This window comes from Phyllopteryx taeniolatus, chromosome 8, assembly GCF_024500385.1.
Source record: "Phyllopteryx taeniolatus isolate TA_2022b chromosome 8, UOR_Ptae_1.2, whole genome shotgun sequence".
NCBI lineage: Eukaryota > Metazoa > Chordata > Actinopteri > Syngnathiformes > Syngnathidae > Phyllopteryx > Phyllopteryx taeniolatus.
The window spans coordinates 14,394,397-14,410,000 of record NC_084509.1 but is presented as its reverse complement, the minus strand read 5'-3'; the positions used below and the strand labels follow the sequence as shown (position 1 = coordinate 14,410,000).

The 15,604-nt window shown below is 40.7% G+C and overlaps 1 protein-coding gene and 1 long non-coding RNA gene across 7 annotated transcripts in view; one reads left to right on the top strand and one right to left on the bottom strand.

Moving 5' to 3' along the window:
• The window catches only part of sik2b (salt-inducible kinase 2b), a 100,396-nt gene that overhangs the window by 20,008 nt on the left and 64,784 nt on the right, over nt 1-15,604 (top strand). For 2 of the 5 annotated variants that reach the window (XM_061781458.1, XM_061781456.1), the window contains exon 1: nt 6,126-9,081. In XM_061781458.1, coding sequence (XP_061637442.1) covers nt 8,715-9,081 — 367 coding nt within the window. In that variant the 5' untranslated portion in view covers nt 6,126-8,714. Of the gene's footprint in view, nt 1-5,262; nt 5,327-6,121; nt 9,082-15,604 lie in introns of those variants that run through there. The other 3 variants (XM_061781457.1, XM_061781459.1, XM_061781460.1) reach the window with 3 other exon arrangements.
• Nucleotides 7,612-15,050, bottom strand: LOC133481996 (uncharacterized). Of its 2 annotated transcripts, XR_009789663.1 has the most exons (4): nt 14,924-15,050; nt 14,151-14,282; nt 13,867-14,066; nt 7,612-7,625 (listed from the first exon to the last, which is right to left on the bottom strand). It is a non-coding gene; the product is annotated as an uncharacterized LOC133481996 (long non-coding RNA). The 2 variants fall into 2 exon arrangements; XR_009789662.1 differs by lacking the exon at nt 7,612-7,625 and having other exon boundaries at nt 10,974-14,066.

The following is a 15,604-nucleotide window of genomic DNA, read 5'->3' as shown; positions in this document are numbered from 1 at the left end:
ACGTGTGTGTGTGTGTGTGTGTGTTCGTGCATGCGTGTGTGTGTGTGTGTTCTTACGACTTGCACACCTTTGAGAGACTAAACTTTGTTTATGGAGTACTTGAAAAAACAATCACAGGTATAACAAAATGCTGTACACAAATTGAATTGGGGTTACGAAACACAAACAATAAAACTAATAATGACGAGCATATACAGTCACCTCCAAAAGTATTGGAGCAGCAAGGTCAATTTCTTTGTTATTGTTGCAAACTGAAGACATTTGTGTTTCAGATCAAAAGGTGAATATGACACAAAAGTTCAGAACTGCAGCTTTTATTTCATGGTATTTACATCGAGATGTGTTAAGAAGCTCAAGATATAGCACCTTTTGTTTGAAGCCACCCACTTTTCAAATGCGCAAAAGTATTGGAACCTGACTGAATTTCTCAGGTGTTGCCTTTTAGATTGCTTGCTTATATATTAGATTTTTGGCTTTGGATTCCACCTGTGAAAACTGCATTTTCTGTTAAGCAAACATGAAGACCAGGGAGCTGTTTATGGGAGAAAAGCAAACCATTTTGAAGCTGAGAGAAGAGGGAAAATCGATCAGAGCTATTGGACAAACATCGGGCATAGCCAATACAACAATTTGGAATGTCCTGAAAAAGAAACTACTGGTGTACTGAGCAACAGACATCGAACAGGTCGACCAAGTGTATCAACAGCAGTTGATGACAGAAACATTGTGAGAGCTGTGAAGAAACACTCAAAGTGGGCAGGGGTGAAAGTATCATAGTCCACTGTTCGTAGAATACTTTGAGAGAAGAAATATACAGGCCATACCAGAGGATGCAAACCACTCATCATAAAAAGAATCGGAAGGCCAGATTGGATTTTGCAAAGAAAGTTTTGTGGACTGATTAGACCAAGATTAACCTCTACCAAAGTGATGGAAAGGCAAAAGTACGTTGAAAGAAAGGGGCTGCTTATGAGCCAAAACACACAAGCTGATCTTTGAAGCATGGTAAAGCTAATGTCATGGCTTGGGTTTGCATGGCTGCTTCTGGAACGGGCTCACTCTTTATTGACGACATAACTCATGATGGTAGCAGCAGAATTAATTCTGAAGTCTAGAAAACCATTTTGTCTGACAAAATACAGACAAATGCATCCAAATTTTACCAAAACTTTAGAGCATAATTCGACAGAACGGCGGCATGTTTACGTCCAACGGTTCGTGCTAGCTGTAGCTTGCTAGGCTACATAACGTTTTGTTGCCTGCTTGAGACGTATCTTATTAAAAGTACATGAACATACCTCAAGCAAGCCTTAAACGAACGCCCTCTCCTGTCCCAACCACCGGTGACCACCAACACACGTTTTTCCCCCATTTTGTTTTTATAATACAGTCGCCGCGAGCTGGCAAATTCGTAAACGGAGGTTCCACTGTATTTGCATTGTTAATTTTAGAAATTCCGGCCGACTGGTTAGCACATCTGCCTCACAGTTCTGGGAACCGGGGTTCAAATCTTGGCCCCGCTTGTGTGGAGTTTGCATGTTCTCCCCGTGCCTGGGTGGGTTTTCTCCGGGCACTCCGGTTTCCTCCCACATCCCAAAAACATGCAGGTTAATTGGTAACTCTAAATTACCCGCAGGTGTGAATGTGAGTGCGAATGACTGTTTATTTCTATGTGCCCTGCGATTGGCTGGCGACCGGTTCAGGGTGCACCCTGCCTCCCGCCCGAAGATAGCTCGGATAGGATCCAGCAGCCCGCGACCCGCGTGAGGAGCGGATCAGAAAATGGATGGATGGATTCGAGAAATTCCGCGAACTGCAGTGTTTTATAGACATCGTGTCACCTCTGAAAAGGAAAAACATCTTGCAAGTTAAACTTCGTTTTGCATTTCCTAATGGAGCACGTTTCCACTCAAGTGTCATGGCTGTAACATTTGGTTGTAGTGTTGCACCAAGTACCTATACCAGTACTGAACCGAGGTACTGTGGTGTATTTTGACGTAAAAAATAGCAGGGTACCAGTTATTTATCGTACCATTATTTAAAAACCAAAACAGTACAGGCCAGTACACAAAAAGCTGACGGTCAGCAAATACCTGCCTGTCTGCCCACAAGTTAGAAATTCCTTTAAGTGTGGGCACATTCATTGCGCATGTACGCAAATGCATCCCCTCCTGCAAAATGTGGCTCCTCATGGAGGATGAGGCCCTACCCACAGTGCGTGTTTTGCATTGAGGGAGGGGCGGCGCTGAGAATACTGCACACTAAAAGCTTATATCATGTGTAAGTAAAGCAATGTGTATATACTATGAATAAATAGTCATTGGTACAGTTTATTTAGATAAATATAATGATGACAAGGAAAATGGCTCATAAGAGTTTAAGACCTGATATCTAGCGATTTTCCATGTTTTTCTTGATAACAATCCATCCATCCAACCATTATCTACACCGCTCATCCTCACTAGGGTCGCGGGTATGCTGGAGCCTATCCCAGCTAACTGCGGGGAGGAGGCGGGGTACACCCTGAACTGGTTGCCAGCCAATCGCAGGGCACATATAAACAAACAAACAATAATTCACACTCATTCATATGTCTTCAATTAATCTACCGTGCATGTTTTTGGTATGTGGGAGGAAACCGGAGTACACGGAGAAAACTCCACACAGACGGGGCCGGGGATTGAACCCCGGTGCTCAGAACTGTGAGCCAGATGTGCTAACCAGTCGGCCGTCGATAACAAACCAAGTCATTTAGTAATACAATTACGTTTATGTCCTCTTCAGGTAGTATACTTTTAGTGGCACCAGGTATTAAAATGAATAAGAAATTGTAGAAACAAGGGGAGGCTAATCATTTTTTGCATGACTGCATACAAGTGTATCATACATATACTGTATATAATTTTATACACATGCACACATTTGTTATATGATAATGCAGACATCGATCTAATTGTTTTTTAGGAAATGACTGTTAAGAATGAGCTAATTCCTTTATTAGATTAGTTTCAAGATTATCCTAATGATTTGAATTAATTGGAGGTATATAAGTATTTGAAGTTGTTTTGTCAGTTTTCATTCCACGGCTTTTCCTGATATAGATTTTTGCCGTGGTATCGTTTCAGTAGCGGCGGATTTTGGTATTGTGACACCACTATTTGGTTGACAAACTACCTTGCCAACAATACACTAAATTCACCTGTCTAACACAATAGCATCAACATGCTGGCAATATCAGGGAAATTATGTAAGCATCTGGGTCCTATTTTGTGTAGACACAGTAGATAAGTGTTCATTATCATTACACAACCGTGTGGCGATGTTCCAGCTTTCTGCCGTGTTATTTTGGTTCGTGTCATTTTTCTCCAAAGGCATATCCATCCAATCGGTCTGGGTCAATTAGTGATTTCCTCTCCAGTCTCAAACTGACCTTGGCCTTGTGGCCCAGTGGGACGCCTGAGCCAGTAAAGAGAGGGACACAGACACCCACACAATGGACCCCACACTTGATTGTCATATGTTGCATGGCCTCTTTTTGGGGTAAACTCAGTGGTTTGTATTTATTATACATTATAAGGAGAATAGTATTGTGAAGAATGTTCAATACTGTACATCGACCTGAAGTGAAAATGTGACTAAATATGGAGGTGAACTCTTGTCACGTGTACTTGGCATGAGCCTAAAATTAAATTAACAATCACATTAGAATGCATAAAAAGATTTTTTCCATTCATACAGTTGACCCTGTAGTGTACTCTATATGTAGTTTGTTTTCATTATGCACCATTAGCCTCATGTCCTAACAATCAACCCAAGATGTAAAGATTTAGATGGCTTGCATACCTTGCATTATCTCGACTCGGCACTGGACAAGACTGATTGCAACTTATGATTAAAAAAAAAAAAAAAAAAAAAAAAAAAAAACATTGTGTGTGTGAAGCATTCCAATGGTAAGTCTCTGTTCATAGATCATAATTGGAGAAGGGCCTCGTAACATGCTTGACATAAAAGCGTTGCATCGTTTTGCGGTGTCTGGAATTTCAACTATGAATCCTCCACTTGTACCGCATCTTTTGACATGACCAATTATTGCAGAATGTTATTTTCCCACATACCATGTTGTCACAACAATAAGTGTGTTTACTCCAGGGCAGAGCTAATATCGTATAGTTACTGGTATGGGCTGTTCGGGAGGATCAATGTCACCACTTACCTTTATAGTCTCTTGCTGTGCAGGACGAATTTTAATGGTCTGCAGTTCACAGTTTACAGTTTACAAACTGAAAGCAGCCATCTGTTTAAAAAAAGTAGTAAAATAATTTTCAAATAATTTCAGAATTTTAATTTCCTTCAGTGGGGCTGTCATTTCGGCATTTATGGGCCAGTGCACAAATGAATGAATAGTCTTTTTGTATTCTAAAAATAGTGAACGTGGCACTGAATAAAGATGTTTGTTTTTAGCAGATATAGCGTTCCTTCAATGATGACTTTGCTAATTTAATGGGTGTAGCCATTTAACATTCAAATAGATATTGAATTACAAACAAATCTGGTGTGTTAGATTATGTAATGAATAGCACCAATATGCTCTGGGACTGCAAGTATCAATCAGAAACATTGACATTAGTGAATATGAATCTTAGTCCTTGTCCCCTTGTTGAATTACATAAAAAGTGAAACACTAGCCTCAAATATAAGACAGTTATCAACAGAATGATGTCCAAAAATCTGCCTCTCCAGTTGATTCTCCATTATTGTGCTTGTTACTTAATCGTAGCCTGATAATAGCCAGAGAAGACCTCAAACTAAAATGTGTTATGAAACGATGCTCCCATTCTTGCAAGAAACATTTCCTCACTCAATGAATTGGTCAGTGTAACAGATGGAAAATTGATCATCATCAAAAAGAGTGGGATTTCTAGTGTGAACGTCTGACTCGGTGTGTCTGATTCACCCTCCCCTCTCCGCATTTAATTCTGTTTGATCTCCTGAATGTTTCTGCTTCTAAATCGGGTCTCCTCCTCCCACACACTGCCACATTGAACAAGCACTGTGATGGTTTTTCCGAGTCCCATTCAAATATCTACCCATCCACCTCAATTCTCTTGCACTGTCATATCCCTGCATTTATTGATTCGCTTAACTCCTTGTGTATGCATTGCTTAGGCTATTTCAGGGATAATTTCTTTGCGTTAAAAATATTTGTGCTCTTTTTGCTTTCTGTGTATTTGCATTCAATACTCTGCCCTCTGCTCCTCTTAGGTGATGGAGACAAAGAACATGCTTTACCTGGTCACAGAGTATGCCAAGAATGGAGAGATCTTCGGTGAGTGATCTTTTCAAATGCATTGTTACCTCAACTTATTTGTCCCACCCAGCTCTGTTTCACCAAATACCATCACTGTTGCGTCATTGTTAAGGTTTCTGACAAAGAAGTGTCCGCATTTTAGCTTGATTCCAAGCCTCGCACTGTTCCCGGACCTTGATCTCAGTGGTCATATGATAGAAATTCAAGCCCAATGTCCTGATCCGGTGGTCATCATGTGCTGCTTGGAATTGCTTTGCGCAATATGCTAACAGCATTTATTCGCATTTAAGATAGCGTCTGGGGAACGTTGGTGGACAGCCATTTTCAGGCCTCTCCAGAGATGCTCAATTGGTTTTATGTTAGGGCCCTGGCTGGGCCATTCAAGAACAGTCACAGAGTTGTTCTGAAGCCACTCCTTCGTTATTGTAGCTGTGTGCTTAGGGTCATTGTCCTGTTGGAAGGTGAACCTTCGGCCCAGTCTGAGGTCCTGAGCACTCTGGTTTTCGTCCAGGATATTCCTGTACTTGGCCGCATTCATCTTTCCTTTAATTGCAACCAGTCGTCCTGTTCCTGCAGCTGAAAAACACCCACACAGCATGATGCTACCACCACCCTGCTTCACTGTATTGGACAGGTGATGAGCAGTGGCTGGTTTTCTCCACACATACCGCTTAGAATTAAGGCCAAAAAGTTCTATCTTGGTCTCATCAGACCAGATAATCTTATTTCTCACCATATTGGAGTCCTTCCGGTGTTTTTTTTTTTTTTTTTTTTTTAGCAAACTCCATGCGGGTTTTCATGTGTCTTGCACTGCCATAAAGCCCCGACTGGTGGAGGGCTGCAGTGATGGTTGACTTTCGAGAACTTTCTCCCATCTCCCGACTGCATCTCTGGAGCTCAGCCACAGTGATCTTGGGGTTCTTCTTTACCTCTCTCACCAAGGCTCTTCTCCCCCGATTGCTTAGTTTGGCCGGACGGCCAGCTCTAGGAAGGGTTCTGGTCTTCCTAAACGTCTTCCATTTAAGGATTATGGAGGCCACTGTGCTCTTAGGAACCTTAAGTGCAGCAGAATTTATTTTTATTTTTTTAACCTTGGCCAGATCTGTGCATTTCCACAATTCTGTCTCCGAGCTCTTCAAGCAGTTCCTTTAACCTCGTGATTCTCATTTGCTCTGACATGCACTGTGAGCTGTAAGGTCTTATATAGGCAGGTGTGTGGGTTTCCTAATAAAGTCCAATCAGTATAATCAAACACAGCTGGACTCCAACGACTGTGTAGAACTATCCAAGGATGATCAGAAGAAATGAACAACACCCGATTTAAATATGACTGTCACAGCAAAGGGTTTGAATACTTATGGCTGTGTGATATTTCAGTTTTTATTTTTTAATAAATGTGCAAAAATTTCAACAATTCAGTTTTTTTCTGTCACTATGGGGTGCTGTGTATACATTAATGTGGAAAAAATAAACTTAAATTATTTTAGCAAATGGCTGCAATATAACAGAGTGATACATTTAAGGGGGTCTGAATACTTTCCGTACCCACTGCATGTACAGTACATTTCTTAATTGCCGCAATTTCTCATGTATAATGCACAGTTTTTTTCCCAAATATTTGTCAAAAGTCCAGAGAGTACATTACACATAGCTGTAAGAAAATTTGAGAAAAAAAATCACGTTGTATAAATGTATACCAAGGGCTGTCACGATAATTTCATATTGACTTATCGATAATGGACACGATAGTTTTTCCGGACTTTATAAATTATCATTGTTATGGTAAACTGGCGCGCAGATTACACAGTGAGCTGACAAGGTTTAAGTCGCATAACATTACTCAAGAAGAACTTAAGGTAATGTGAGGGTACAAATGTTGTTAGTGTCTTCGTACACAATACTGTACTGTTGATTGTGATGTGTTTTTTTTTTTTTTTGATACATTAACAGTTTTTCAGCCTTTGGATTTGGAAGTAGGAAGCACACTAATTCCTTGTGGTTGTCATTCTCCTTGAAACCAGTCACTACTTCAGCTCGAATCAGAACCTGTGCAGTTTATATTTTTAAAAATACATTGTTGAAATTGCTGTCGTGGGACATGGAGGAAAAAAAAGCTTTCAATTACCTTTTTTTGTCTGCACTGCGTACTGGAATTGGAGTCGAACGGCTGCTGGATGCATAACCTGTAAGTTTTAAAAAAATACATGCGATTACTCAAGAATACTTTTTATTTTATTTATTTTTACAAGGGTAAAAAAAACCATTACCTTTCCTGTTCACAATCCTAAAAGACGTTCGACTCGCGGGTGTTGAATTCCTGCAAGATGGACGAAATGGAAAATTCAAATTGGTACTGGCAACAGATGTGACCGTATTTTCACGACCATAAGGCTCACTTAAAAGTCTTAAATTTTCTCCAAAATGGACGGGGCTCCTTATAATGCGGCACGCCTTGTGTGCACCGAGTTCCAAAATCTGTAAATGTTGTTGTGTGAGCGCTCCGCTTGACTGACTGGGAGCATTTCCTGCCGACACGCTGCTTATAAGAGGAAAGGCGGACGTGACTGAGTACAGCATGCGGACGTAAAGGGGGAAGGGTGTGCGTGACAGAGGATGCTAAAGGCACGCCCCCAGTAGGTTTATAGCGCCGGTATGTGCATTGTGCAAAACATCGGTTTGGCTAAGGACCCCCGAAAATGGCACCTACGAAGAGACACTCTTACGAAGCACAGTTTAAACTGCAAGTTGTCAGTTACGCGGAGGAATATGGGAATCGAGCAGCCGGGAGAGAATTCAAGATCAACGAATCCATGGTTCGCAATTGGAGGAAGTGGAAAAAGAGCTTCGCCAAGTCAAGAAGACGAAGCTGAGTTTCCGCGGAAACAGGGTGAGGTGGCCCGAGCAATGGATTAATGAGCCGGGAGAAGCGTCTCTACAGTCACCATTCGACTGAGGGCAATAATGCTTGCAGAAGAAATTAAAATCGAACATTTTCAAGGAGGTCCGTCTTGGTGCTTTCTTTTTATGAAACGGCGCCATCTCTCCATCCGGGCCAGGACTACCGTGGCGCAGCAAGCTCCGGCAGATTACAAGGAAAAGCTGGCCATCTTCCGCTCCTACTGCAGTAAAAAGATTGCCGACAAACACATCCAGCCCAACCACATCACCAACATGGACGAGGTGCCGCTCACTTTCGAGATTCCGGTGAACCACACTGTAGAGAAGGAGACCACCACGGTAACGATACGCACAACGGGGCACAAGAAGTCGGCTTTTACTGTTGTGCTTGGTTGCCATGGTAATGGACAGAAACTGCCACCTATGGTGATTATTTTTAAGAGGAAGACGCTGCCTGAAGAAAAAGTTTCCAGCCGAAGTCATCGTTAAGGCCAATCAAAAGGGCTGAATGGACGAGGAGAAAATGAGAGAGTGGCTGAGTGAGGTGTACGTACAGAGACCGGATGGTTTTTTCCACACGTCACCGCCGTCCCTGTTGATCTGTGACTCATCTCACAGCCGCTGTGAAAAACCAAGTGCAACTAAGACTGGGAGGCAACGCCGGGCGAGTTACGCCACCATATGTGAATGGATTGTGGATGCTTGGGCTAAGGTATCTGCTTTGACTGTTGTCCAAGCTTTCGCGGCAACGAGACTGACTCTGACAATGACGAGAGGGAACCCGGCGTGTTTGATGGAGAACTTGCCCAGCTGTTCATTTCGGATACAGAAGATGAGGACTTTGATGGATTTGTGGATGAGGATTGATCAAATAAGTGAGTACATTGTTAAATACTTCAATAAAGTACAACCGAACGCAGTTTTGATCCCGCTGCCTTTTTAAAAACATTGTTTTAGCGTGCATGCATACTACCGTATGTTTTAAGATAGCTTCTGTTTTACCATGCCTGTGCCCAATAATACGCTGCGCCTGGCTATCCAAAAGGGAGTTCATTCTCTGACTGTTCCGGATCCCACTTATTCAAATCCTGGTCAGCAGACGATCAACCAGCAAGCGGCCAAGAACATCTCGCCATATGTATGGGCCAGCATTTTGCGCGATAGCTTTGGAACAAAGCGATCGGCTCGGAGCATCATCCTTTATTCCCCGCATAATCTAAGGCGTCATTCCTGTCGGTCGACCCCTCCATCTTCTTCCTCTGAGGGAGGGACATTCACCTCAAGGCATTGCCGCCCTCTACAGGGTGCCAATATTCATTGCAGTTTACCAGAGGCTTGTCGATTACACAAACTGCACACGACCCTCCCCCACCCATCCCCGTTAAAAAACGGCATTGACGTCTTTAGACAGCATTGGCAGGGAATAGGTGGATTCCTAATGAAGTCTTTGGATGGCATTGGCAGGGAATGAGTTAAAAAAACGGATTAAAATTGTGGTGTTTTTATGGGGACTGGTACGGATTAATTTGCATTTCCATTCATTTTGATTGGGAAATGTGTTTTGAGATAAGAGCATGATCACAGAACAAATTGAAATATCTCAAGGCACCACTGTTTTTCTCCTATTGCTTGATATGCCTTTTCCATGAAAACTAACACAAATGCATTTTCGTGTCTTCAGAGTTCCTTTTTTGGGTGTTTTTACAAACAGTCCTTATTTGTCACACAAGCTGTCTTTACCATTAATGCCACTGCAAAGAGCCTCATTATGTTGTTGCAATACAGCAGAGGGATCTGTGAGCTTGAAGTGTAGGATGAGGCAGCCATTTTGCTTTCACACAATAGCAGACAGCAAAATAAATGGTTATTTCTGAGAGATGAATGAATATTTATGAATTTGTGAAAGTGTCGGAACTACCGTAATTTCTCGTGTATAATACGCATTCCCCCCCCCAAAATAATTGTCAAAAGTCAATGGTGCGCATTATACATAGGTATAGGGGAAAATGGGAAAAAAACTTTCCCATTTTATAAATGTATGCCGCCATCTAAGAGGTTATGAGAAAGGTGTACACTTTCATTCTCATATGCCACCGCCACCTAGCAGTTATAAAAAAGGTGTAGCCTACACTTTTATTCCAATATGACAGTGGTACGTAGGACTGCATATATGTACAGTTGTGCTCATAAGTTTGCATACCTTGGCAGAATTTGTGAATTTTTTATTTTTTTTTAATATGACTGATGACTGAACAACAACCATCATTAATGTCTTTATGGTTATGTTTTGTTTAATGAAAATGCTTTTCTGAAATGCTTGACCATTTAATTTGAATCTCATTAAAATAAAATTAAGTGTATTTCCCTGGCACTTCATATTTTCTTTAAAGAATTGTACACATTTTACAAATTCTGCTTGGGTAATCAAACATATGAGCACAACTGTGTGTTTTCTTATTTACTAAATAAAAGTCGGGCTGTGAACTTTAAGAGCCTGTGCAAGTAAGAGCAAGTAAATAAAAAAAGTATTACGTGTTCAAATAAAGTGCTTCACTTCAGAATAATTCTTTGGGGAAAAAACTAACAAAATACGGATAATACTTCATGTTTTGATCATATGGGTAGAAGCAAAATCATGCATTGTAAAAATGCATTATACATGGGTAGAAGGGTTTTCCAGAACTTTGATCAAACCCTAAAAACCGTTATTGATCAAATGATATGATAATGACCCATATAAGCATTATACTGAAACATTATAATGCATACTGTACAGTTTTTTTTTTTTTTTTTTTTTTTTTTTTTTTAAGAAAACTGTCAAGAGTGTTTGATGCACCACTTTAATGCCTCGCACAAATAAAACCACTCATGTGGAAAAAGGGACCATAAATAGATCTGTCTAGGTCTGTTGAGACCAGATGAGTATGTGCAGTGTGATATTTCCAACACAGCAAACGGGTGCCAGAAAAGTTTTTTAAATTTAATTATTATTATTATTATTTTTTTAAGTAGTTAAGTTTTGTAAGTAGTTGCATCAAACACTGCAGGACCTTATTCTTATATTCTTATGCAATCCTTCAGATTGTCTGATGACCCTTCAGGCTATTGAGACAATCAAATACAAGGCTCGAAATATTTGTTTTTTCTGAGGAGCAGTTTTGCTAATCATTTCTTCATTTGAGGAGCAACTTTATAATTTTGAGGAGCAATATTTTGCAGGTTAATTGCACGAACCCAAAGCAAGGGGTTTTGTCAAATATAAACTGAAAAGGTGAACGCTCTCTGGCATTTCATTTCCCCATTCAGGCCACACAAGTTGCCAGCTGCCATTTTCAACCTACAATCTCAAAAACATGAGGAAAAACTTGTTGCTTGAATGGTATTTTTTTTAAAAGAACAATTAAAACACAAAACGGACTTTTGTCCTTAATGTGCAAACAAAAACATGCTCCACAGTAAGACAGGAACGATGGTGAAAGGATGTTAACTTTGCATTCCGAGCAACTCTGGCTGACTTTTAACAAAATATTTTATCTAGTCTTGTATTACAAAATGAATTCCATCTTATGACAGTGGGAACGTACAGTGTTTTAAATAAAGCATTTTGATACCAATAATTTTCCAAACAATATCGTATCTTTCGGACGGAAATCTTATTTACTTTTACAACTTATTAACAAATCCAAAGTGTTGAAAATAGCCTGAGAGCAAATCTATTAACTCCCTTGGGCACTTCAACTTCACCTCTTGACGGCACAGGAGCCTTATGGCATTATGTCACCTCAGGATTGAATGTCTGTGTTTTTCTAAGACAAAAACGAGTGAAAATAGTTAGATCATATGATTTGGCCTGGTTTGTTAAAAATCCGTTGCTGTAATGCTTTGTTGCAAAAGGAAGCCCATTAGCCACAAAGGTAATTTTGTGTGCAGATTCATTTCTGCCTGTGAAATTATTTTTTTTATTGCATCACTCATGACTCTTGGACCCTTGAAATAGTTTGAGAAGATGATGTAACCACAATCGTTATCCACTCTTGTTGTCGTCGCCACGGTAACGAGTGTATCCAGTCGCATTTGAGTTGACAAGATAAAGCCCAATAATCGTAAAAAACGGGATGCGGTGGTATCGGAATACAAGATTTTATTGCAGTACTCTGACATAGTGCAATCGTGAAAGAGCAAATTTGTCTTGTAGTCTGATCCGGGCATTACGTGTTGTCTGTCTCAGACGTGTTGTCTGTTCCACACCGTTGACATTTTTATTTTTTTTATAAATAACTTCATTGGCAGTCAGATATTTACAGTACTACGTCAAAAGACAAGCGACAAGGCAAAAAATAATGTCGGGTCAGCAAATTCAGTGATTACGGCTCCTCGCGACGCAGATTTGATTGGCTGAAAGGGTAGTGGAACTCGCATGTGATTGGTCGGTACAGTTAATGACTACCGTAAAGCCTGTAATATGTTACACCGGTTAAAATAGAAGCACCCCGTATGTCTTCAATCATAACCTTTCTTTTTTTTGGCCATGGTGTGGGTCCGTTTCAGACTGCTTCTGGGTCAGATGCGGACTGCGAGTTAGTGACCTCTTTTTTAAAATGATGTCGCCACAATCGACAAGCCAGAGGGAGCTGCTTAGCTCCTTAGCACACGAGCTAGTTAGCTCGGGGGCTAGCGAAAGTAATCAATAGTTAACTTTCCCTAAAATATCCCAGTGGTTTCCATCTACGGAGCCTAAGACGTTCCGGCAACGGCTTGCTGCGTTGTGAGTGGCACGCAGGGTTTTGCCACAACAATGAACATTTATCGAGTCCAGAAAAAAAGTCTCATGTCCATTGTATTTGTGGAATGGAACGATAACCTGCCCAACTCTTCCTCTGATTGGCTAGCACCAAGACAGGACTCTTACTTTTAGTGGCTAATGATTAGCTGAAGCACTTTTCCAACACACACATATACAGTATGCATAGGTTAGTAATGCTGTCCATCTGTGGACGCAGATTCACCATGCTTTATGCGTCCCTGATAATTTTTGTGTGTCTCAGATGTGTGACGCACATCAAATTAGATCCCTGTACACATATATAATATGCATGGACATGCTGTACCTCCCCAAAAATTGTGCGACCAACTGAGAAAGTAGGTCGCATCAGTGCTACCAGTGCAAAGGTTAGTGTATAGCCCAGCCGTGACATGCTAGACCAACTTTAACGGTGGGTTGTTTTTTTATTTTTTACATCCTGAAACGTAGTGGTTTTGGGGATGCGAGGATTCTGCCCGACAGCGAAGATATACAGAATGAACCGAGGAAAGGAGAAGGAAAATTACCCCAAAATGTATTTGCCACATTGTTGGTTTATTTTAATTGTCTCCTGCCTGCCATCAAAAATATCCATCATTATCAATATAAATTTTTGTGTTAATAAAACTTTCCATGTTGGACTGTTTGCAATCCTTCGCCAATATTGACTAGTTGAAAAGTATTTGACGCATTCTGCCCCAAAAAAACATGCATGCTGCTTTTTGCGTTTGAAATGAAACTGCAGTTTACAACATTTTTAAACAGGGAAATATTGTGGCACAAAACATTGACATGGACTATAAGAGTCTGCACCCAGTGGAATGGCATGACAAGATCAATTCGATCTGATGTGACCTACCTGTAAACAGATCATGATCCACATTAGCCTCACGTATTAGACAGTCTGAGAATGTATGAAGCCTAAATCCAGACACGGTTGGCCTGAGATGGATGGATTTCTCAAGTCAACGTAATGGTCGTGTGTGTCTTTGAGGCCAGTGTTCCACTTGTGATGTTGACTCAGCAACTGCCACTCCTGCTCATGTGACCAACAGAGAGCTGAGGAGCAGACAGTAAGAAAACCAAAAAATAATTATAATAAAAAGAGAAGGCTAAGATGATGCACAAAGAAAGTAATCATACGTGCATGCATGTGCAGCTGACACTGTGTCTCTCTTAAATAACCAATGACGGGTGATTTCACATTGCAGTCCTCTTGGATCATCACCAGGATTTATAAAACCATTGTGTCCTGATTCCTCTGACCCCTTTGCCCTGATTGCACAATGGAATATCGTTATGCAAGAGCTAGTATATATGCCATCAGTTGCAGCAGTCGCTGCTTTGACTCAGCAGATATAGACTACATTGAAAATGTTTTATTACATTGTTTTTCTTATCATAAAGACAATCCAATCATGTGCAGTCGAACATCAGAGGTTTGTTTGTTCATATTACAATTTTTCCCAACAGGGATAATGTAGTTTGAATTGATCCACCTTACAGTCAGTAAGTCTGGATCATAAATACATTACTTAACTGTGATGTGAGTGTTGCGACCACGTACATCGCGATGACGATGTTCAAACAAAATATCGTGGAGCCCTACTTTGGACTCTACTGTCTTGCTTTCTTCGGCCGTGTCACCGTAGCTAACTCTCCCTAGCAAGACTGGTCTCATTGTTTATCACTCTGTTCACTGCTTGACGACCTGACACAGAAGATATGTCGATAAAAGCATATGGATAATTGTTCATTGGCTGCAGAGAGCTGCAATTAGTTATATACTCCAAAGCGATTACTTGGAAGGGGAAAACCTGTTGTTTGGGCTTCAAATACAGTGGAACCTCGCGTCGCGAACGTTTCTGTTTACAAACAATTTGGGTTCCGTACAAAATCTTCGCAAAAAAACGTACCTCTAGTTACGTATTATTTGCGAACAGTCTTGGTATGCAAGAACTGAAGGATCTATGTTGTGCTTCTCATGCTGCATGATGATCATTGACTCATAATGTTTGGATGTAAGGTGAAAACGATTTGTTTGCTTCGTGGTGTATGGCGGAAATCTGTTTGAGGCGGAAGTTCCGCCTCCACATCCTCGATCATTCAATCCCAAAGTTGATAGCGTTTATGATTGATGTTAAAAAAAAAAAAAAAAAGTCTTGAAGTCATTTTATTTTTGTCCAAAAATACTATTTACAGTATGTATATTATTTATCGGATTGTAGCGTCTCTTTAATTAAAACAACAAACGGTTAATGTTGGCGTAATCACTTCTAAAATCCCTCTACATGGAGGCGTTCCTAGGCGGAAATTCCGCCTATGCGCAAATTCAGCCAATAAGATGTGAACAGCAACCGCCACATTATGAATGTAGACTGGAGGAGGTTGCGCTGTCATCGTGCGGAATTTTTTATAAAAAAGTAATCAAAGGGCTAACAGTCAGAATGGCACCCAAGATAAGAAGGGAAACTGCTAAAGATAGTGTTAGGAAGTATTTTTCATAGATGAGCAGAAAGATCTGTTCATTGTGCAACCCTCGTTGACTGTGCGTCACGCAATGCCACTAAAAAGGTAGGCACTCTCTTTGTTGTTGT